A 22,461-nucleotide genomic window follows, 5' to 3' on the forward strand; every position below is an offset into this window, starting at 1 on the left:
CTCCGCTCTGGTACCGTCAGCTGAGACGCGGTGTAAAATATTACCGAAAAAATAAAACCGGTACTTTATACCGATTATAATTCATATATTTCCATACATTTCCAACATTTTCTTACTCAATCTTTGCCTTCTGCACTTGAAAATGTTATAGAAAGCAATAATTCTTGCAAATTGTATAAGTTCTTGATTTTAACAGATTACCGGTATTTCAAGATTGAAGAACCGGCGTTTTTAAACAACAGGTTAAAAGAGGCGGCAAATTTTAAATGTTTAAAAAGTCGCCACTGGCCTGAATATGAGTTCTCGAACATTTTCTTGCGAATGTTCGCTAAAAGAGTGCAATAATTCGCGTCAAACAATATTTTAAATACGGATAAGGCAGAATAACAATTGAGGGGTGGTAAGAATTATCAGCCAGGCCACCATTTTTGGCGCTTCTTCACTCGATCTCTATTTTTTCTTATGTAAACGAAAAAAAATACCGATTATACAAGAAAAATTCCATTTGCATGACTCAAATTGGGCCTTTCCAGCCTTGACTCGCAAAGTGATAATATTTTATTTTAAATACAATCCCATGAGAAACGCCAATTTTTGGCTATCAAGATGATAAATGTACAATAAATTCAGAAAAAAGCAGAAGAGCGCGGCAGTCTTGAAATAAACACAGAAAAAGTGTGCTCGGCTGCTCAGGTTTCCTCCTGCAAAGAGAAGAGATGAGGAATTGGCGCCACAATTGCGATATCGGTCACCAGACCGGCGAGTCGGCGTGCTCGTAGGTCAAGTCCATGTGGTCGTGGTCCAGGTCGAGGTCCTCCTCCTCCTCGTCTTCGCCGCGGCTGTCCGAATCGTTGTCCTCTTCCTCCTCCTCCTCTTCATCCTCCTCGATCTCCTCCATCTGCTTCAGAAACAAAAAACAGTACAGCGGGAAAGGAAAGAGAAGCAAAAACTCACTTCCGAGTTGCTCTTGCCGAAGACGGGCGCGTCGCTGTCCTTGTTCGCAATCGATTCCAGCTGCAGAGCACAAATTTATCCAAACTTCAGTAATAAATATAGATAAACCGACCGTGGTTGACAGCTCCTGCTCCATGGCGAATATTTCAGCCTCTTCGTCGCACGGTTTGTCAACGCTGAACCACAGCGGGTCCACCAGCCGCGGCTTCAAACTGTTCACGGGCAAAAATTAGTTAAATCGCATGCCTGCGAACCGAATTCAAACCTTAATTTGATGGGAAAGAGGTCCATTTTCGGCTCAGCGTTCAGATCTGCCGAAAAAGCGGCCTCGCAATCGGTAAATTCTTTTGGGAGCTGGCAGGATGTAAACAAACAATGATCAAATTAAATAATTCTCCAAAGATGCGATCTAGAGGAATTAAGACCCGCGAATTTTTGAACTTACTTGACGGCCGATGCGAACAGGTCTAACCAAGATGGCGCTAACACTGCTCCTCTTCACTCGTTCGCCTGCACTGCTCGTAGCGTGTAAGGAAAGGAGCTATGCGCGTTTGGACTATTTTGACTAATTACGTATTATTTTGATAATGATATATTTGTTTTTAGCAAGAAAACAAATAAAATTTGGATATTTTTCCAAAATTTGACCAATTTACAGTTCTCGGAGGCATTTTGCCAGGTTTGATGTACTCGGGAATTCTTCTCCTTTTCTCACAGCCATCTCGAGTGAACGAATCACGTGAAATGCATGCAATCCGCGTGACATCGCTGCCGTCTCACGCAGCACGTTTATTTTTTACCTGTTGAGCTCGGTCTTTCATTGGAAATGACTTTGTGATACACGAAGGTTTGGTTCAGGTCAAAAAATGAAATCCAGGAAATATTATATCAGTGAGTAAATGTTAATTTTATTCTCTAACACTCGTTCTTGTCAATATATTATAATTGTATGACATGTATTTTCGTGTAAATTAAATTTGTAGGTTTACGAATAAAACTAAATGTTCAGTTTGAGAGCAAATAAAAAATGACTAATACCACGCTAGAAAAGATCTTTCGAACATAAAAGGAACCTAAGTAAGCAGCGGCTTTTGGTTTCGTCCAAAACGCCGCACATTGTAATATCGTGGTGTCCGCGTCAAAAGAGCTAGTCGCATTATTTTAATTAAAGATAATTAGTCCTATTTCGGGGGAAGATATTACTTAGGCGACAAAGTTCAAACCAAAACTTACAAATTGAAATTACTTTTTATTTGTCACCCTTCCAAACCCTGAAATTCGAATTAGACTGTTTTTGGCGTTTTTGGTGGGTGTCAAGGCACTTTTTTTTACAAATTTGAAAGGCACTCTCTTTTGTAAAGAGACGGAGATTTGGTTCCCATGGAACCAAATCATTCTTTTGGTTTAATTTCACGGCCAAAATAAAAATTCGAATTTTAGACTAGCGCCAAAAATAAAAGACGGTGCCATAATTTCATTCCTCGACCAAATGGGAAAGATTAAATTTTATCGAGTGAAATGCATCAAAAGTAGAATTCTCCTGGTTATTTAGGGCTTTCAAGAATAAACACAAAAGGGTTGCTTTTAAATTTACAGCCACGGAATCCGGGATTCAGAGACGCCAGAATCAAAATGCTTGCTCCTTTCCCGCCAATTTTCGAACGTCCGCGCGCCTGCGCATCTGAAGGCCTTAAAAACTTACTTTTGCAGACAAATGGACGGTTGGTTTGCGTAAATTTCGACTTCTTCCGTGTGTCTAGAGCTGGATGCGGTAGTTTGGCGGCTGGTGGGCGAGTCTGCAGGCCGAGTGCCTCAGCCTGGAGGACGAGTGGAGGCTCTCCTTGCTGGAGGAGCGGTCCAGCCGGTGGTAGCCGGCGCTGGCGGGGGCCGCGGGGGCGGCCGGCGGCCTGGCGAGGCCGGAGGCCGAGTCGGAGCTCTGCGAGCCGGCCGAGCTGCGGCGCTGGCGCTGCGAGGCGCGGCCCTGCTTCTCCAGGATCAGGATGTCCGAGCGCTCGTGCAGCGACGACGCCCGCGGCGCCGCGCCGCCCTGCAGCGGCGGCGGCGGCGTCGGGGGCAGCGAGCCGCCGCCGCCGCCGCCGAGGGCGCCGATTCCGGCGGGCGGGCGGCGCTTCACACCAGCCAGTAGTGGCTGGGAAAGGCCTTCTTTTCTTGCTGCAACGCCCCGATTATAGAGCCCTGAAAAGCAGCACAGCACCCTCTGCTTGAGTCGGCGACCAACCACCACCGCAACCACAACCACGGATCGCAGGAGAAGAGAGTGCAGCGCCGCCCGAGACAGAGAGAAAGGACACAGAACGCTTTATTTTCTGCTCACCGACATCGACTCACGCGTTAGTCGCACACAAAGGACCCAACATATTTTTTATTCCATCGATTTTCCCCATTAGTTTAAAATCCAAACAAAATTCAAACTGGATATATGTTAAATTAGGTTTCTAACGTTAATTCTAGCTTAATTTCTTGCTCACTGAAGCGGTAACGCCGAATTTCTATAGCAGAAATGAAAATAAAAATGGCGGAGAATAAATTCTTTGATTGAAAAAACGACGATGCCAGCGCCTCCTGGAGATCTAATAATAATAATCTGACGTCACTAATTGCACTAATTGCTAATGGCTACGTTCTTCTTCCCCTACCACTCACAATCAGTCCGAAGCAGTTAGTTCACCTTGAATGGCGCATGCGTCGTTGTAGACTACTAGAAGCACTCCCCCCCCCACAGGTCTAAGAATTTCTTACCCGCCATTATGTACTGATAACCGATTTTCGCAAAGAATTATTGTAAAACCCGTGAGGATCTGGCTACCTGGCTAGGACATTTTCCGATTCAAAAAGGTAAAGTAAATCCATTTATCTGTTTAAACTGACGCGCTTACACCATTTAAGTCCTGATGATGCGATCTTCCTCAAGAATTTTCAGCATAAAAGCTTATTTTTCATCCTTCGGATCGCGATGGTGAGCGTTAATTACTAGAATTCGGACACTAATTCAACGCTTTTTCTTCCACGCAATGAAGGCCGAATGTTTTTAAGTAGAAAATCGATCGAATAAAACATCTCGTCCTTTCGCAAACGCTACCAACGCGGGTTAGAACTCGGCGAAATCCTTCTTCCCTGATTATTTATTCAAATTACGAGGGAAATATTAAAGGTTTATGTATTTAATTGATTTAATTATTCGAAATAAGTAATAAAAATCAAGAAAGAGTGGTTTGAACCGAGTTAGAAAGCCGAAAGAATTTAAAAGGGGGTAGTTAGCGACACTGCACTCTCAAACGGGGCCGCATGCCTGGTTAGGGGTTGGTTTCGGGACAGTTTTCGGTTATAACTCACCCCGCCAAGGACCTGCGAGTCGAGCGTGTGCAACTGCTCGTCCAGGCTGTGCGCGTCGTCGCTGAAGCTGCGGCCCAGAGTCGAGCCGCCGCCTGCAGCCGTCGTTTTCGCTGCCGAAGACACTAAATGAGCGCTTGACGAGGTCGTCGACGCCGCCCCTGACGAGCCTCCGTAATCGGCCGCGACCGAGGGAGAGCGCTGGAACGCCAAACCTGAAATCAAACACGATTACGCGTTAATTAAAATTTCCCGCGTTTTTTGATTGCGTGCCACGCCCCTTGGAGTGAATTTTACAGTATACTTACCGGCGCTGGAAGCCCTGGCGGCGGAGAGGGCGCGCGGGTAGGACGCGAGCGTGGTGCTGGACGCGTTGGACAGCATCATGCTGCCGATGGGCGACGGACTGGGCTGCCGGTGGAGGTGGTGGTGCGGCGAGGCGCGCATCGACTGCTGCAGCACCTTGATCATCGCGTCCTTCTCGGCCACCTTGGACTCGAGCTGCTGCGCGGTGGCCTCGACGTCGGCGAGTCGGCGCTGCGCGGCGTGCAGCTGGTCCAGCTGCCGGATTTTGTCCTCGCAGATGCGCCGCTCCGACTGCTGTTGCTGCTGCTGCTGCGACTTGTCGAGGGCCGCTTGCGCCGCCGCCGCCATCTTGCCCTCCTTGGGCATGCTGGCCGCCTCGATGACCGCCTGCCGGAAGGCGCTCTCGTCCACATACCACTGCTGCCACTGCGCCACCTCCTTCTCCAGGGACAACACCCGCTCCTCTCGTTCCCTCAGCAGCTGCCGCAACTCGCTCTCGTCGCCCTTCTCGCCTAGAAAAAATTCCCGAAAGGACGGAATGTTTTATTCAATCGAATTTTGTTTGAATAAATACCTTTGTCCCTTCGGAGAGCGTCAAGCTGGGCCTCGAGTTTGTCGTTGGCGGCGAGCTGCGTGTCGAGGCTGGTCTGCAGGTGGAGGAGGCGCTGCTCGTGCAGCTGCCGCTTCCTGCACTCGTGCTCCAGCCTGAGCACGGTGGCCTGAGCGTTGTTGAGCGCCGTCTCCAGGATGTGCATGTGCTTGCGCTGCTCGTGCAGAGTGGCCCGCTGCGCCGCCAGCTCCAATTCCTGCCGTTCGCGGCACGCCAGCAGCTCCTTGGTCTGCGCGGACGCGGCCGCCAACGCAGACTCGCGCTTCGCCAGCTCGCACTTTAGCACCGCCACCTCGGCCGCCGCCGACGCCTCAGGACCGCGCTCCACCTGAACATTCATTTGCAATTCCTCCGCTGTTAATTAATATTCATTCTTAGAGGGAGGAGTTTTTGCCGGTAATAAAGGGTAAGGGTAAGGCGCGGCTACAAATATATGTACGGAAAATTCGATTTTTTACGTCCGAAAATTACTTGCAGGCCTCAGTTCTGATTCTTTTGATTTTCGAAGATAAATTAAATCAATTCAAATCGTGTCCGCGCTGGCCAAACCACTACTTCCGCACGGGCAAGAGTTAATAAAACGCAAAGAATCGCTTAAATCTCCAAAATTCAAGTCGGATCACCGCCCTTTCCAGCTAAAATAAACTCGCTCGCTGCTCTAGTAAAATAATATCGCCTACCTTGCGTCCCTGGACCTCCACAGGTCACGAAACCTTGCCTAGACTCTCTTTTTCGTCTCAGATTTTAGCGCTGATTGGTCGCGAAATATTTATTCTCGCGGGCGGGAAAATCAACTAGAAGACCACTGCCACACAAAAATTAGATTTAACGCGGCTAGAATTCCTCCAATTGCCAGAAAGTGGCAAGAATTTTTTAAAATTGGCAATATTGCGGCGGACATGTGCATTAATGGTGCTGCACGTTGCTCCAGCTCAAGAATGTTGCACAGTATTACGTCACCCGAGTGGCGCTAGCATCGTCTGTTTCCCGCGAACTCTAATAACAATATGGCGGCGATCAGACCAACGAGTCACGCATGCGCATCAATGATTGCGCTTGTGTTGTGCCGTGTTACGTCATCAAAACAAAATTTTGGCGCTAGCATTATCTTTTTCCCGCCGGGTCTGCGAATTTCTATCTTCTGTTACGATTTCCAGCAAATTTTCCGCTCAAAATACCCTCATCGCAAATGGGCACGTCGTCAACAGCTCCCGCGAACTATAATATCAATATGGCGGCGGAGATGAGACCAACACACGCATGCGCAATGAGGTTTAACGCGTTTTTCCACTAAATTAATTAATCAAGCCGACTTATTAGTCATTTTCAGGACTATTCACACCATTCCTAAGCTCAGATTGCACTGTTTAAGGCTACTTGTTCTATTTAAAGTTGAATTTTTCAAGAAAAAAAAATAAATTTTTTAATTAAAAAATATATATATACGATCGAGAAGTCAAGATTGAACGAGTACCTGGGCAAGAAGGAGCTCATACTGCTGCCTGAGGAGGCGATTGTCCTCTTGCAGCCGCTGTCTTGCCGCGCGTTCGAGTTTTTCGCGCCGCTCCGACGACTGCATCAGCTCCTGGTGAGATCTGTGAATGTTCGCCACTTCTTCCTCCAACTGCAGACAAAATTATCAATGCCAGAGGCCGCAGACTAATTCGGGACTGACCTTTTGGCTCTTGGCGACCTTCCTGAGGCACATCTCGAGCTCTGCCTTGAGGTAGGCGGTCTCGTTGACCAGCAGCTGCACCATTTCGGACTCGGGCAGCACGAGTTCGAGGCGGCGTCGCGGCTTGGCCTGCTCCTGCTGCTGCGTCAGGTCGGGCTGCGACCTGCTGAGCGCCAGCCGACCCTGCAGCGGCGCCGGCGGCGGCGACCGCTGCACCGGCGTCGAGTACCTGTGCGCCAGGAGGCGCGCGTGTCGCTCGGGCGAGACGTCGAGCACCAGCAGCCGGCGGGCGCCGCCCCCGCCGCCTCCTTTCGCGTCCTGCTTCATCTCCTTGGCCAGGTGCTTGAGGACGCGCGACTTGCTCAGGTAGTCGGCCGGAATCTCGTTGATCTCGCGCGTTTCGCCCTGCAGACCGCCCAGCCCGCCGCCGCCGCACAGAGTCGGTGACGACGACGCCGAAGACGACGGCAGACTCGCCTTCGAGTGGCTCGACGCCGCGGAAATGTAGCTGTCGCGCAGACTGGACAATCTGCACACACAAATTTGGGGAGAAATTAATTAGAAAGGCGAAGGAAACGAGCTAGAGCACCTGTTGGGCGAGAGCGAGGCCCAAGGTTCGAGTCCCTCCTCACCATTCGCGTGGATGATGAGGGTGTTGTAGCTGGACGCGTTGTCCAGGCTCAGCTGGCGGCCAGGGTGAGGCGCCAGGCCGTCGGCAGGCTGCAAAATTGCGTAAAATTGTCGAAACACGCACGGTTATGTAAAAAACGCAGACCTCCTGCTTTTCCTGTCCCTGAGGCTCCTGGCGGGCGGTGTGCTTGATGACATAGCGCTCCTCCTGGCTCAGGTTCTCGGTCGAGGTGGACACGTCCGTCTCGGAGCCGCTCAGACTCGTCTTTTTGGACGTGGGTTTGTCGGCTGCTGGGACACAAATACATACCCATAACAATGCAAAATTCTGTGCGAATTCGCGAGGGAAATGGCACCTGCGGCAGGTTTGGCCGGCGCCTTGGCTTGCGCGGGCAGCATCGCCCTGGCATCGGCGGCCTCCGGGCGGGGGCGGCTCGCTCAGGCCGATTCGCAAGCCGTCGCCTCCGCTTGCCGAAAAATCGTATTTCTGCTGCCCGTCGCTCTCATGCGTGTTAGTCACACAGCGTTGCCAAACTTCCCACGTCGGACGTTGCCGCCCACGCCCACTCCGTTTGCGAATTCCGATTCTGATATGTACCGGTTTTTAAATTCATAAGCTAAATTGTTTCCGGAACCAATTTAAACATATGGAAACAGATTTAACAAGAGTTAAAAAGTACTTTCTGGTCCTAAAATGAACGTTGACGCTATCTGTGGACAGCCCAGTACATCAAATAATCTTTTGTAAATCTCCGAATTTATCACCATTATAGTAGCATTTAGGCGCAAAGTGTATTCATCTAAAAAATTCTGAATAGCCTCGTAACGCACAGCGAACATCTTTATTCAAATAGAATTACAGCTCTAATCAATGTACACACGCAGAAGACGACGCGGTTCCTCCAATCTATTAAGCCGAGCAGCTTGCTTCTTTCTCGCCGCTCTTCCCGTCACCACCAATTTCCTTTTAATTAAGTAATTTGCCTTGCGTTCTAATAAATCTAAGAATTGTCAAACCTTGCGCTCCTCCTTCTGGTCCTTGTCCGTGTCGTCGCTCTGCTCAGAATTCGTAGCGACGGCTGAAATTCCAGAATTAATTTAATTAAAAAAGGGAAATATATTGTGGATTTACTTGGGTCCTTGGCGAGGGCGGCCAGGCGGACGGGCGTCAGGTTTTTGGTCTTTTCCCGCAGCTCGCTGATCTGCTTGAGAAACTTTGCACTCACGTCCGTCGCGTCTTTCGAGCCGAGCAGCACAAACCTGAAGTACTCGAAAATTTGGCCCGCCTTCTGCCTGATTTCACCAGCCTTCTTGGAAAACTCCTCCTGACATTAAATCAGGGTTATTATTTGGAGGAAATTTCAGGGTAAGTAAATTTACCTTCTCGGCGTCGGTGTGGTTCCACTGCTTGGTGTTTCCGACGTACCTGCGCAGCTTCTTGATAGTGAAGACGATGTCCGGGTGCTTCTTGAGCATGATCGGGTTGAGTTTGAGGTTCTTGAGCTCGTCGAGCACCTGCAGCACGGGCTTGGTCTCGGCCTTGTCGAGGCTCAGGTTGGCCTTGATGATGGTGTCGATCTGCAGGAGGCGCACCTCGATCCGCAGGAAGAGCAGCCGCGTGCGCCGCTTCTCGGCCTTCTTGCAGCGCGCGCTCTCCTCGCGCTCCTTGGCCTTCAGGGCCATCTCCTTGCTCAGCTGCTCCTTCACCTTGTCCGGCGTCTTGTCGCTGTCCAGCACCTGCTGCGCCTGCTGCTGCGTGAACGTCACCTTCATCTTCCTCGCCTCTGCCTGCTGCAGCGGCGTCTGCTGCTTTTTCCCAGACACCATCGGACTCACCGTCGCCGTTGGCGGCGCAAACTCGTCGCCACCCTTTACTTTTCCACCCTTCGACACCTGAGAATCGTTGAAAATAAAAATTAGCACAATTACAAAACAACCCTTGCCGATTTACATGTGTGAAAAAATCGCCAAAACCGCGAATTTCCCCGCAAAACCCGAGCAATCGACGCGTGGCAACAAGTCGGAAAAATCCCATTGCGGCATTTGAAAATTTTAATTTCGCGGCCCAGGCAGGGCCCTGTGGGCCGCACGGGGCTGATTTCAGCACCAGTTGATGCCCCTCGGTGGGGCATGTCCACCCGTGTGCAGTTTTCCAAAATCGGACCATTTTTAGAATTTTAATTTTATTTTCACGCAGGATATTGTCTCGAAACTGCTGATTAGAAAATTTCGCACCAAACCTGTCCAACACCTAGAAATAAAAGATAAAAATACCGTTATTTTGATGCCACATACCGAGTGCGGCTGCTTTTCATTCCTCCTAGTCTCCAGCGTGGCGCCGGCGGGGGCGGAAGTGGGGGTCGGAGGGGCCGGGTGGGCGCGGGGCTTGGGGTCGATCGGGGCGACGGCGGCCACCTTCCTGCTGGCCTCGTCGGCGGCCGCCGGCCTGCTCCTGGCCCTTGGCGTGTCCTCGGCGCCGCTCGTCCTGCGCTCCTCTTCGTGCTCCTCCTCGTCCAGGAAGCGTTTCGGCTTGATTTTGCGGCCGCTGCGGCTCACGCGCTCCGGCTCGGCGCCCTCTGAGGGACTGTCGTCGGCCCGCTTCGCCTTCTTCCGCGGCTCCTCCTCCGCCGCCTCCACGGACTCGCGCTTCTTCGCCACCGACTGCCGCCGCGACGGCTTGGACGACGACACGCTCACCTCCGACATGGCGTCTTCGTCTTATAATATTCTTTTATTAATTTGAATTCGTTTAGAAATAAAAAGCTACCTTTCTGGAAGTCGGTTGGAGGCTCGAAGATGCGTTGGGGGCCCTCGGTGTTGGGCTCATTCTCGATCTCGTGCAGCGCCTCTTTGAAGAACTTTCGCTTCTGCATTTTGCCAAGCTTCTCCTTGTTGCTCTCGTAGTCGCAGACCTCCTCAGGACGGCACACAGCTCTGCAGAAACAAATTAAAATAAATCCAACCCTCGACTATTTTATTTTTTCTTTTTGAATGTGAAACGTAAATCGCACAGCAAGCTTAGGCTCTAGGTTCGAGCTGTCGGCATACGCTTCTAGGTTTGCTGTCGGGCTTATCAGTGACCTGAGTTCAAGCTTCAGCACTCAGGTCAATATCTCGGCCCTGAGGTTAACAAAGGAAAACATGCAAATTACGTTTCGTAGGTGCCGAAGAAGAAGACTTCGATCTTGGTGTTTTTGCCGTTGGCCGCCGCGTCGGTGATGATGCTCTTCACCTGCGAAAAGAAAGGGTTCAGCCTCGGTATTCGGCAAGTCGGCAGGTTGCTTACCCTGGCCGGCCACGAGGGGTAGCCGCGAACCTTGGCGAACACCCGGTCGCCGACTTTGAACTCTTTTCTGTCCGCCATCCTGACGCTAATCTGAAAAAACAGCCAGCGTTTTCATTGTTTGCCTCCGTCAGTGTCGTCGGCCGGCATGCAGACTCCATGGCGGACCAATTTTACCTTCAAACCGCCCATTCTCGCCTGTGTCTCGGCCCAGATCGGGCTACCACATGAACCTGGACTTACACTCAAAACAAGACTGCCCTCCACTCCACTCTCTCATGCGAATTCCTCGTCTTTCGGCGTGTTTCGACGTGAGCGGGATTCCTGAAATGCCGTCTAGTGTTTTGTTTGCTCTTCTCCTGCGTGAACTCACCAACTCGGATGTTCGCGACGAAAAAGGCGGAAAACTTCGGTTAACATCGGTCGGACGACCAATCAAAAGCGAGAATCGAGCATGACGTCAGCTTTACGATTTCTACCGGTATTTTTTTAAAACTCTCTTCAGGTTTTCGTCGATTTTCCACATTTAAAGTTTTTTAATTAAAAACATAAGTTGCAAAAGCGCAAACAGCATACATTATTTTTTCTTTTTATTGTTTTTAAAGGAGAAACCGGGAATAACCGTTATTAAAACCGGTATTGATTCATAAATCCCACCGGTTTTTTCAAATAAGAATTGCGCGAACCACTTCTTACCTCACGCTTATTAAAATGACCAAGCTCTGTACTAATCCAGCAACTTTACTCATAAATTAATTAAACTGATTATTTTAAACGCAATTAATAATTGATTTACATGATTCTCCTAGACATCGTTCGCCTATATAGAGGATTTACAAATAAAAAGCCAATTATTTTAATAATTTACGTAACATTTATTTCTCTATGTTCAAGAAAGTTGATTTTTATTACGTATATGCTGACTTTTCTCGCAGTCACAAGCTGAGTAAACATCGAAAGGGTCCAATTAATCCTTCTCTGCTCTTTTTCCGCGACAATAATTATTTATTTACACGCATCACATAATGAACAGCTACACATTTTCGCAAGTAGATTTTCCCGCACAACACAAGAAACGGGCGTTTACTGGCGCGAATCTACTCTCTTTAATCAGCCGTGTTTGTGTTTCAAATAATTTAATCAAAATAAAATGTTGCAAAAGTAAAAACAAACTGCGCAGATATGTGTTTGTGTGCTGATTCGAGTTCGAGTTCGAGTTCGGTTTTGAGACGAGAGAGTGAGAGTGAGAGAGATACAAAAATGATTAGTTGGTATAAATGCGCGGGATAAAATTATTTTACATGCATGCAGGCGCGCGGCGGCGGCGGCGCAGACACTTAGTTAACATTCAATAAAATGGTTCTTTAATCGCTAAACACACTGCTTTCCTTGGCGCTTCTGCTTATTACAATTGTTCTTACGAGAGAGAGGGAGAGAGAGTGTGTGTGTACATGTATATAATCGTTACGTACTAAAAAAGGTTCTCTGCCAATTTGCCCTGCTTTGATTCCATCACTGCGCCGAGTTCCGCGATTGCACACAGTTTTTTCATTTTCATTTTCCTCCAAAGAGACTAGCAAACAGCTGTTACAAGTGTATCACTTTTTCAGTGTCGCAGCAGTGTTTCCATTTCAATTAATCGTAAACATTATTTTCTTCTTCTGATTAGTCGTATATAAATTGTAAAACACGAGAGATCGTCGTGGCGGCACCGTGTTCCCTCCATTCATTTGGATCCATTTTCAGATCGAATGCGTACGTACGTGGCTTTATTTATTTGTTTGTTTCTTTATTTATTTTTGTCTCAAATACTCAGATCTGACGCACCATTAATATAAATTGATTAGTCCAAGTCGAGCGCGGCGGCAAAACTCTCAAATTCAATTCATTGAGATCTGCCAAATATCAAAATGAGCCGCGGCTGTGCTTCTCCTTTCCCCTTCAAAGTCGCAATTTGGCGAATTCACAGTCTCTTCGATTCACCGGCGAGGGAAATATTTTCGAGTTTGAGCGAGCAGCGTGTTTCCAGGAGAAAATTCGCGCCTTTGATCTGCTTTTTCCAGCGGAAAGAACAGAAAAATGGCGGTTTTTCGGATAATCGCACTGCCTGTTTTTTTTCTCTTTATTGTGGCTGCGAGAGCGGGGAAAGGCGCACAGGCGCGGTTATTGCCAGGCGAGGGTAGGAAAAAGTAGTGGGAGGAAGAGGGGGAGGGGCTGAGACTCTGAAATTGATCATGTGGCGGCTGCTTCGGCCGGCGGCCGCGGACTAGGCGTGGCGTGCGAGTCGCATTCGCTGCACTCGGCGGGGGGCGTGGCCGCCGGTGGCCGCTCGTCCGCGGCCGCCTGGCTGGTGGCGGCGGCGGCCGCGGCGTCGAGCTCGTCGTGCAGCACGCACGCGATGAAGTCCTCCTCCTTGACGTCACCTTGCTTGTCCTGCGCGTGCGCGGCGGCGACCGGCGGCGGCTGCACCAGGTGCGCCCTGATGTGGGTGCGCATGCCGCGCAGGGTGTTGCCCCGGTAGCTGCAGATGGTGCAGCGGAAGCCGCGCAGCAGCCCCGCGTGCTGCTCCTCCAGGTGCTTCTGCGCGGCGGTCGCCGTCGGAAGGTGCGACCTGCAGCACGGACACCGCCACCCGCTCGACGACAGCACCGAGGTAACCGCCCCCGCCGCCCCCACCACGCACTCGTGCGCCTCCTCGCAGCCGACGCTCACCTGGAATCAAGCGAAAGAAACATAAATTAGCAGTGACTTCCGGTATTCGAGAGGGGGTCAAGTGTGTGGTTGTCAACGAAATGAATATTTTTACGATTTTTTCTCATTTTTAAGTTCCTGATTTGACTGTGACGAGGCAATTTAACCCAATTAATGGATTTTTAGTGCCTTTAATAAAATATTTGTTTCAAAATCGTAATTATCGTTCATTAAAATCTCCGAAATAAATTTACCTTGCACTTGGGGCACTTTTTCTTGTCCTGCGGCGGAGGGTCGTTATTGTTGGTGCAGTTGTTGGCCGGCTGGAGGTGGCTGTCGCGGCAGTAGTAGGTCTGGTGGGCCTTGAGGTTGTTCAGCGAGGTGAACTTGATGCCGCAGTTGCCGCAGATGAACTGCTGCAGCAGCTTGGCCTGCGTTTGCGGCTGCTGCTGCGGCTGCTGCGGCTGCACGGCGGCCGGCGGCGACGGCGTGGCGGCCGGGGCCGCGTCGGAGGCGGCGGCGGAGGCGGCGTCGGGGCGGCTGCGGCCCTGGCAGTAGTACTGCTTGTGCACCTCGAAGTTCTCCAGCTTGCAGAAGACGATGTTGCAGCTCTCGCACTTGGCCGTGCCCTGCTTCACCAGGATCTGCGGCCCCGCCGCCCCAGGGCTCGCCACCCCCGCCGCCCCCACCGCCGCCTGGAACGCCTCCGCGCCCAGCAGCGGCCGCTGCAGCAGCGCCAACTGCGATCCCAGCAGCGGACCCAGCAGCTCCGGAACCAACAGCTGCTGCGCCAAAATTCAATTTAAGTCAAATAAATTATAGTAATTGCAACCGAGTGCAAATAAACACATTTTAAATTGTGCTCAATATTAAACGATTTATTTAATTATGAAAACTAATGACAACAAAAAATAAAATAAACCGATTGGAGATTTCAACGCTGGCAATTAACGTCCTGTTTTAGTTCAAGACCAAAATTCCAGCAGGAAAATTGCTTTCCTCAATGTAGAACATTCAAAAAATATTAAATTAAGTGAAACAGTTGAATTCTTACTAAAAAATGACGTAGCAAGTCATTTAAAAACACGTAAAATATTTTTTTGTAACGATTTTTACCTTTTTTTTGGAAAAAAATTAACAAAATCGAGCAACTGTAGAGAAAAATGCAACAACCTACCTTTGGTAGTTTGAGGTGTGGCGGGAGGAGGGTGGTCGGCGTCTTGCGGAGGGCCTCCGGTGGCGTGGGCGGCGGCTCCGGCTGCTTCTTGGCGGGGGCGGCGGCGCCGTTGAGCCTGTGGTGCGGCCGGGGTGACGCCGACGCCGGCGACGACGCACGCGATGAGCCCTGCGACGGCGACGATGTGTTCAGCCCGCGGTTCTCCTTCTCGTCCTCAGGGTCGGAGCCGCACCCTGAGCCTGACCGTGGCAAACTCAGGTCCAAAGGGAAGGTGCCGCCGTTCACGCACACCTCCGACGACGCCTGCACAATTTTACCATCAATTTATTATTTTCTAATTTAATTAATTTTTATTGCGACTACTCAAATTCTTGTTAAATTTATTTTTCTTAAAAACCTAATTAAAAATATCCGTCGAGGAGGCGAAATTGACCAAAAGACTCAAATATTAAGGTTGTGCGACCTGAGAAAGATCGACGACAAGCGGGGATGTAAAATCGCTACCGATTATAGTCAAATGGACTCGAAATTACTAAAAAAAACTCATTAAAAACCGGCCTCGGAGCTGATCTCAGGTCGCGGTACCCTGAAAAAGGTCGTTTGAGTACCGCGGGTCAAAGCCCTTTCCGAGACGTGTCCGATGAGGATTCGTGGTCAACGATCGGACCAACAGTCGAATTTAAATAAAAATAAAACAATTTTTTGAAAAATTTTGACTTTTTCCAAAATGCGGCCGGAAAAAATTCGTAAAAAATCGACAAATGGTCCGATTTTAGAAAACTATATATGGGCGGACATTATTCACCAAAGGGCGTCGATTGGTTTTGGAATAGGCACCCTTGGACCCACAGGGCCCCGCCTGGGTCCCGAAAATAACAATTTTAAATGTAACATTTCGCGTTTTTTGGACTTACAAAATTAATAACTCGGCTTCTATGGGTCGTAGAATAAAAATCAGGCTCGCCGTGAAATTCTGCGACTTTCAGGTCCTATTTCTGCCGCTGCCGATGCCCCCAAAAATTTGGTTTTGCGCCAAAATTCGCGATTTTGCCGATTTTATTACACGGGAAAATATCAGGAGTTTAAAATAAATAATTTAAAATTTTCTTACCTGCGAAGGCCTGTGGTGTTTTTCGGGTCGTCTGGGGGGCGGCGGAGGCGGCGTGGGCGGCCGTTCGGGGGGCAGCTCGAGGGGCTGGACGGCGCCGTTGAGCAGCACGAGGCAGGCGCTGCTGGGGTGTGCGGCGCCGGCTGGCAGCGGCGGCGCCGTCACCAGACTGGCCGCCTGCACCAAATGGTACGGCACCAGCAGCACTGGCGTCGTCGGCAGCGCCAGGTACGCCTGAGGCGGCGCCGGCGACGCCTCGGGAGACGCCGCAGAACCTACTCTCGACAGATCGGCGCCGGACGACGCCTGCAAATCGCACAAATTTTTAAACTCGTAAAAGATGGCAAAAATCTTTTTTTTTAATTTAAATTCGGAAGTCTAGGAGGTTTAATTTTGGCTAATAAAATTTTCAGGTACGCACCTGGCTGGCGTTGGCCGGCGAGGAGGGCGCGTTGGGCTTGACGACGTGCCTGGTGTCGCAGTAGTGGGCCTTGTGGGCCTTGTAGGTGCGCACGTTGGAGAAGCGGATGTCGCAGTTGGCGCAGTAGCGGTCGAGCGCCGGCGGGGGCAGCGCCGCCCCCGCGGCCGCCGCCGCCAGCGCCTCCGCGTCCGGGGGCTGCTCCTGGTCGGAGGAGGCGGGGGTGGCGGGGGCGGCGGGCGACACGGGGGCGGCCGCGTGCATGCGCATGTGCCGATTCAGGCTCACCTTCTTGTCGGCGCTGTACGAGCAGTGCGGACACGCGTACTGACGACGCGCCACCTTCGCCGCCGGCGGCGCCGACTCCTCCGCCCCCTCGCCCCCGCCCGGACTCCCCGGCTCCGTGTCGCTGCTGCCCTCCTTCCCTGCAAAACCACATTGACAAAAAACACTCATTAACGATTTATTTTCTATTTTTTTTAACTATCGGCTTTAATTAATTCTAATCATTCTAAAACACTTTCAATTTGATGAAGTGCATTTTGGAATATTTTGTTTTTGAGAGACAAAAGGTTAAAGGTTGGAAAGCGGGTGTTTCTTTCTAGGGAAAACAGTGAGAATATATCAGAATTGCACGATCGTTTGATTTTTCCCTCGGAAGATGCTTCGGGTCACTCCTGAGGTCGGACAAGACCATCAGAACAGGTAAAAAACCGAACCCTGGCGTCAGGTCAGCCCTCAAACGATAAAAATATCAATAAAGTTGCGTGTGTGGCCACTTTAACGACGCCTGGCGGGCTCTGTGTTGGCTCCAATTGTGAGATCTGCACACCGATGGATCGACCAGGTCGAGCTTTCAGAATGTATGCAGTTTCACCCTTTGGAAGCCACCCTGATGTACCCAAAACCCACTTTGTTTACTAATTATTATCTAATCGGCCGTGAATAAGCTAAAAATATGGCGAGACTTTTTGCCTCGGATTAAAAATAAGAAAGCAATGCGAGGAAAAAACTGACAAGTCATCATCATTATCTCCATTTCACGTGCGTTTTTATGAAGGGCCAGCCGTTGTGTGATCCGATAAATCGAGCCGTTTCTTAATTGCTTTTTCACAAAATTCGCTTCCACGCACTCTTTTATTTAAGTGGCAGTCCAATTGCCGTCACCGTTATGTCCGAAAAATGCGATTAAAAGAAAAAATGCGTTCAATAAACGAGCAAAAATAACAGTGACGAGATTATGAGAAGCAGTGATTTTAGCAGAGAGGGATTTCCGAGGCTTTTAATTAAAGATCATGAGCGAAATAACCTGGTTTGCGAATGAAGATGTTTTCGTTATTGAGGATCGTCGTAATACAATTTTTTATTTCTTGAAAATCGTCTTCTACGTCATAAATGTCTTTTGCTATATTTAAAATCGGAAAATTCGAAATTTGTAGTCCCGTGATTTCCCGAGATGTCTTGAAATAATCCAGGGTAAAGAACCCAACCTTACAAAATTATTTTTAAAGGATAAAAACATTTTCGGGGCTACAAATTTGGCAAATTATCAGTTTTTAATTATTTTCAGGGTAGGGGAAGTTTTTGAGACTGACCTGTGAGTGGGGTGGCGGGCGAAGAGGGCCTGGGCGGGGCGGCGGAGGCCCTGTGCGAGCAGTAGTAGGTTTGGTGGGCTTCGAGGGTGCTGCGCGAGCTGAACTTGATGTTGCACGGCAGGCACGTGAAGCAGCTGATCGCGGCGACGGCGGCGGCGCCGCCCGCGGGCCCACCCAGCGGCTCCACGCCGCCGGCGCCGAACGGACGCTTGCCCTGCCGCGGCGCCGGCACGGGCGGTGGCGGCGGCGGCACCGCAACCACCACCGCCTCGAGATTCTCTTGTTTCACAGCCCTCGGGACGCTCGCCTCTGGCACTGCTGGAAGACAGAAGATGCCCGCCGACGACCCTGAAATCACACAAAACATCCAAAATTTTAATATTTGGCTCTTGACGCGAAATGACCTGGCGATTTAGCGAAATTTTTAGTAGCAGGAAACCCTGTTTGGTCGGCCAGACGCTGACAGTGGCCATTTTTTATTTTTCTGCGCGGCGGGAACCAAATCAAGGACATGTTTTTGTCCGTTTGATAAATAAACGTTAATATGTAAAAATGTGAGTCACCTGAGGGGAAGAGGGGAAGGCCGGCATCAGGTTTGAACCTGAGAGCGTCGACAGGGGAAGACGTGTCTGCGGCGGCGGCGGGGGCGGCTGGCGACTCCCTGAGGGCAGGGTCGGTGGCCAGGCTGGCGTTCACCTTCAGCTTGGGCTCGTCCTCGTCCGCCGGCGGCGGCGACGGCTTCGTGTCGGCGCCCAGGGCCTCGCTCGCCGGCGCCGCGGGACTTCGCTCGCCGCCACCGTTCTCGCTGCCGTCGCCCTCGTTCCAGAATTCGTCTCCTGAAACAACCACAACATTTTATTTTTATTTGTTTCATTTCTTTGGCGCGTTTTTGCAAAATAAACGGACCAATCAGAGAGGGAGCGTGGTTATCTGATCGGCCGTGGCGCTGCTGTCTCGACCTCAAGACCAATCAGGAAACTTCTCTGATTTTTTTTGTCTCGAAGAAAAAGCGACAAAGGTGACGTTTTTTAAATGTTGCAGCGCGACTTTAACCGATGCCTATTAATTTTATTTAAATCTATTCGACGTGCATTATTTATTTAAAATGTTGGTAGGGAGTGTGTTTGATTTCTCCTGATTGTATCCTGGCATGAGGAATATTTAATGTAGAAAAAAGGTCTGACGCTGCGGATTTGGCGTGTCTCGCGCGTCCGAATTGGATTTTCCATTAAGTTTTATCGGTTGTTGTTAATCGATAAGGACAAATATTAAGAAGAGAGAGAGAGAGGATCGAGTGTTTTTCACGTGCGCCAGGCGATATAAGGTCGGAATTGTATTTGCCAAGCGATGCTATCGCGCTCTCGGGGCCCAGCCTCGCTGCGAGCAGAGAGACGAGAGAGGCCGTTCTCGCGATACGCATCTGAAATTTTAGTTAATGCGCATTAAAATACATTCGTGTGTGTGTGGGACCACCGGTGGAGATCTCGCCCGGCCGATAAGCGCAGCAAAAGCTGGCCTCTTATTATTATTTTCAATAAGACGCGCGCGATGAGAGCAGGAAAAAGATCAATTGGCTGGGAACAATGTTATTATACACGTCGGGTCGAGCCCGATAATTAATCAATTTTTCTCTCTCATGCCGTGTGTGTGCAGTAATTTGAAAGAGGGAGTTAAACCAACACGAGGCGGAGTCAGCCGAGCCTCCGAGGGCGGAGTTTGCGATACTCATCGCCTAATTATACATTACACAACGAGCATCATTTCAATTCTTTCCCTCGGCCGCACGGCCGATTCGACGCGGCGCGCCGCAAAAATGGCCGCTTATTCGGCTTAATTAGCCGCGCCGCGTGACACTCGCTTGCTCGATGTCTGCTCTCGCTTCTGGACCAAAGCCATTCGCGCGACGCCCTTATTAAAAAATAGAGAGCAGAATTAAATTATGTCTCGGCGCGTCGCAATCAGCGCACATTACTCTTTCGCGCTTATCTCTCGAGAAAAGCTAGGCAGCCGGATTTTCGTTCCGAATAAAACAAAACAGCTCCTTCTTTCCAGCTGATAGCTTATCTTTCTGGTGCACACAAACGCTGCCAGATAAAATGTAAAAATATTGTTTTCCTGATTGCCCCCACAGATATCTATTTTCATTTATATCAACTGACATCCGAAAACGGCAGCATATATTATTTTTATATTTATTTTACACCGGAAACTCTGGGAATATAAAAAATCGGGTTTCAACTTGTTTGAAAGTGTTGCTTTACTTTTCTTGAGGATAACTTTGCGAAAAATAATTTATAAAATTATATAGTTTTACTTCTTGAATTTTTAAAACTTCGGAGGAAACGTGATTGTGCAAGAAACGATTTTAAATTGTATTATTCTCTCAAAATACTGAAAATAATTAATTTACGGTGAAATAATATTTTTTCTTGTTATAATTTTTGTAGCTCAAAACTAATTTTTAATACTCTTGTGTTTTTATATATTTTTTGCAAATTTAAATTAATAAATACTTTAAATGAATTTCATTCTTCTCCATTCTTTTAAGATATTCGATTCCTGGAGTTATTTTTAAGATGCCAGCGTGAGAAAAATCATATTTTAATTTAATATTCGATTCAGGAATAAAATTTTGTTTTAATGATCTGTCGGCGATTTTAAAAAGGAAAGACTGTCGACTCTGCAAGGCAAGGGTGGATTTTGGGGGCTGTCAAGTGAGTGTCAAAGTGAATTGGGCGCTGGGCAAATAAAAGATGGAGTCGGCGGATTGGTGCTACACAAAAGTTTTCGCGGTGGTCGTGTTTTTTGGCCGTCGTTATCGCGGTGCAGCCGAGCGGCGGAAAAAGCGCGAGATAAATTGCAGCGAGCTAGCGAGGAAAAAGCAGCGCCGGCCGCGGGTAATGGCTTAAATAACGCGCGCGCATCTCTCTGGCGTCGGGCGAGGGCCGAAAAAAAATCGGCAAAAGTGATGGAAAAGTGACAAGCAATGGAATGGAAATAAAAGCGGCGGCGGCAATTCCCAAGGTGCGCGATAAGCGCGCGCGGCGGAGGGGCGAGTATCCAAGGGGGTGCGCGGGGGTGAGATAACGCGCGCCGAGAAAAATTACACGTTTTTAAAACGAACGCGCGCGCCGACAGATAGCACAGCCAGCAGCCAGCAGCCAGCTCGGTGCTTTGATACGACAAGAAAAATGAGCAAAGGTAAACACTGCTGGCCGGCCGCACGGCGAAAACAAATAATGAATGCACACACGCCGATAAAAATGCGCGCACGAAATATTGTCCAACGGACGAGTAGAATGCAACAGATAAAATGCCGCGAGCGCTGACTGAGTTACTGCCAACCTTTGTAAAAGCGGCGCAGGTGTCTCCGAAATCTCACTGACAAATCAACCGCGAAAAATCCGCACAGTTCAGTGTGCCCTTTTATTTGCAGGGATTTTCTACCCAAAGACAGCTTCTTCGGCTTTAAAGAGGCCAGGTAAACTTCTTCTAGTGCAAAAAACCAATACTAATATATTTTTGATATCACAACAAAACGAAGATTACTTAAAATTGCAAATGAACTGAAACTTAAGTAAATTTTGTCACATTTTAAGAGGTTTCTCATTTGATTTAAACGGAGAAAGCGTCTAGGTTGAGTTACAAATCTGTTCCATTCGGAGAAATCTTGATTTGTTGGTCTCAATTTTGGCGGATTGGCACTGCGGCTCGAGTTATTTATGTGTTTCTCAGGCAATTAAGTGCGTGGCTGTCTGCGGGCTTATCTGCAGGGTGTGCGCGCGCGGCGGAAAACAATATTTAACGCCTTACTCTCTCGAATCGCCACTTGCCGATCAAATTGCAAGTTAATTAAAACGAGCGAGCGCCGTGCTGTCCCTGCAGATCCAAAAGTGTCGATGCCGAGACGCCGAGAAGAGAACAGCGAGCCAAATAATAACAACAATATAATAAAGAAGCAAAATTGAGACTCGTTTCGCTGCCAAACCGAACGAAACGGCAGCAATTTACGCGGCCGCGCGGCGACAACGAGACAACTCTCGCCGCGTGTTGCAGATTAAAAACAAACGAGCCACGCTGCACAAACGGCCGCGAGAGTTCAATTAAAAATTAAGTAGTTCTCGCGCGTGTAAAGCAAGCAAACACTCGCCTCTCCTTTCTTTCTTTTAATCGCCACTTTTTTTAAATACATTATCCAGTGTTGGGCTTAAAATAAAGCGATTCTTTTAGCATTAAATGACTTTTAGGACAAGGAAAGGCACAAAATATTGCTGTGGATGATTCTTTTCGGGCATTCAGTCAATTTTCCGATCCTAAAGAGACAAAATAAACGCTGAAAATCTAAAGCATCATATACAAATTAAATTATTTGGAAAGTCCTTCGTGTTCGGAGCAGCCAACAGATGACGCCACAGTTCAATTAAACCTTTTTTCGGGAACTGCAAATTAATTTGACGTGCAGAAAACCAACAGCAACGGTTTTTAAAGCTTCAAAGAAAAGTGTTTTTAACGTTTCTGTCGCAATTGGCTGAACCGAGTTTGGTTTTGAAATTTCTTGCGTTTAAAAAGGCACAGACCGAATCTGAAAACACCAGGAATAATGCAAATGAACTGTTAACGGCTTAAAATGGCGAATATTCTGCACTCAGCTTAGTACAAATAA

At 48.9% G+C, this 22,461-nt stretch overlaps 3 protein-coding genes across 6 annotated transcripts in view; all 3 read right to left on the reverse strand.

The window, feature by feature from the left end:
* Positions 1–542: 542 nt before the first annotated feature.
* On the reverse strand, positions 543–1,375 carry LOC135942587 (anaphase-promoting complex subunit 15-like). Of its 2 annotated transcripts, none has more exons than XM_065488770.1 (5): positions 1,220–1,375; positions 1,067–1,166; positions 955–1,014; positions 758–898; positions 543–701 (listed from the first exon to the last, which is right to left on the reverse strand). In XM_065488770.1, exons 1-5 carry the CDS (start codon positions 1,243–1,245, stop codon positions 690–692), a joined length of 339 nt encoding a protein of 112 aa, XP_065344842.1. In that variant the 5' UTR covers positions 1,246–1,375; the 3' UTR covers positions 543–689. The 2 variants fall into 2 exon arrangements, with proteins under 2 accessions (XP_065344842.1, XP_065344841.1); XM_065488769.1 differs by having other exon boundaries at positions 758–901.
* Positions 1,376–1,835: 460 nt separating this feature from the next.
* On the reverse strand, positions 1,836–8,071 carry LOC135944499 (angiomotin-like). 3 transcript variants are annotated; one of them, XM_065491492.1, is made up of 9 exons: positions 7,883–8,071; positions 7,672–7,817; positions 7,486–7,616; positions 6,897–7,425; positions 6,696–6,845; positions 5,186–5,549; positions 4,614–5,123; positions 4,309–4,520; positions 1,836–3,172 (listed from the first exon to the last, which is right to left on the reverse strand). In XM_065491492.1, the coding sequence occupies exons 1-9, from the start codon at positions 7,923–7,925 to the stop codon at positions 2,711–2,713; spliced, it is 2,547 nt and encodes an 848-aa protein (XP_065347564.1). In that variant the 5' UTR covers positions 7,926–8,071; the 3' UTR covers positions 1,836–2,710. The 3 variants fall into 3 exon arrangements, with proteins under 3 accessions (XP_065347564.1, XP_065347565.1, XP_065347566.1); XM_065491493.1 differs by having other exon boundaries at positions 7,672–7,814; positions 7,883–8,070; XM_065491494.1 differs by having other exon boundaries at positions 2,955–3,150; positions 7,883–8,069.
* A 270-nt stretch (positions 8,072–8,341) lies between these two features.
* Positions 8,342–22,461, reverse strand: part of LOC135943903 (zinc finger protein ush-like) — a 49,442-nt gene continuing 35,322 nt past the window's right edge. Inside the window, exons 2-17 of the mRNA XM_065490573.1 lie at positions 18,362–18,634; positions 17,799–18,146; positions 16,207–16,628; positions 15,789–16,091; positions 14,678–14,980; positions 13,755–14,285; positions 13,045–13,521; positions 10,987–11,082; positions 10,813–10,902; positions 10,679–10,758; positions 10,294–10,460; positions 9,801–10,243; positions 8,907–9,419; positions 8,659–8,851; positions 8,544–8,605; positions 8,342–8,490 (exon numbers count right to left, since the gene is read on the reverse strand). Of these exons, the coding sequence (XP_065346645.1) occupies positions 8,437–8,490; positions 8,544–8,605; positions 8,659–8,851; positions 8,907–9,419; positions 9,801–10,243; positions 10,294–10,460; positions 10,679–10,758; positions 10,813–10,902; positions 10,987–11,082; positions 13,045–13,521; positions 13,755–14,285; positions 14,678–14,980; positions 15,789–16,091; positions 16,207–16,628; positions 17,799–18,146; positions 18,362–18,634 (4,355 nt within the window). The 3' untranslated portion in view covers positions 8,342–8,436. The remainder of the gene's footprint in view (positions 8,491–8,543; positions 8,606–8,658; positions 8,852–8,906; positions 9,420–9,800; positions 10,244–10,293; positions 10,461–10,678; positions 10,759–10,812; positions 10,903–10,986; positions 11,083–13,044; positions 13,522–13,754; positions 14,286–14,677; positions 14,981–15,788; positions 16,092–16,206; positions 16,629–17,798; positions 18,147–18,361; positions 18,635–22,461) is intronic.

The sequence above is a fragment of the Cloeon dipterum genome, chromosome 4, assembly GCF_949628265.1.
Source record: "Cloeon dipterum chromosome 4, ieCloDipt1.1, whole genome shotgun sequence".
In the NCBI taxonomy this organism is placed as follows: Eukaryota; Metazoa; Arthropoda; class Insecta; order Ephemeroptera; family Baetidae; genus Cloeon; species Cloeon dipterum.

Coding starts and splice junctions, on each gene's coding strand:
- LOC135942587 (XM_065488769.1), bottom strand. CDS start 1,245: ATGGACCTCTTTCCCATCAAATTAAG. Junction 1,015..1,066: donor AGCAGGAGCTGTCAACCACG/GTCGGTTTATCT, acceptor TGTGCTCTGCAG/CTGGAATCGATTGCGAACAA. Junction 902..954: donor TCGGCAAGAGCAACTCGGAA/GTGAGTTTTTGC, acceptor TTGTTTCTGAAG/CAGATGGAGGAGATCGAGGA.
- LOC135944499 (XM_065491492.1), bottom strand. CDS start 7,925: ATGCTGCCCGCGCAAGCCAAGGCGCCGGCCAAACCTGCCGCAG. Junction 7,617..7,671: donor AGGGACAGGAAAAGCAGGAG/GTCTGCGTTTTT, acceptor GCAATTTTGCAG/CCTGCCGACGGCCTGGCGCC. Junction 5,550..6,695: donor ATGAGCTCCTTCTTGCCCAG/GTACTCGTTCAA, acceptor ATGAATGTTCAG/GTGGAGCGCGGTCCTGAGGC.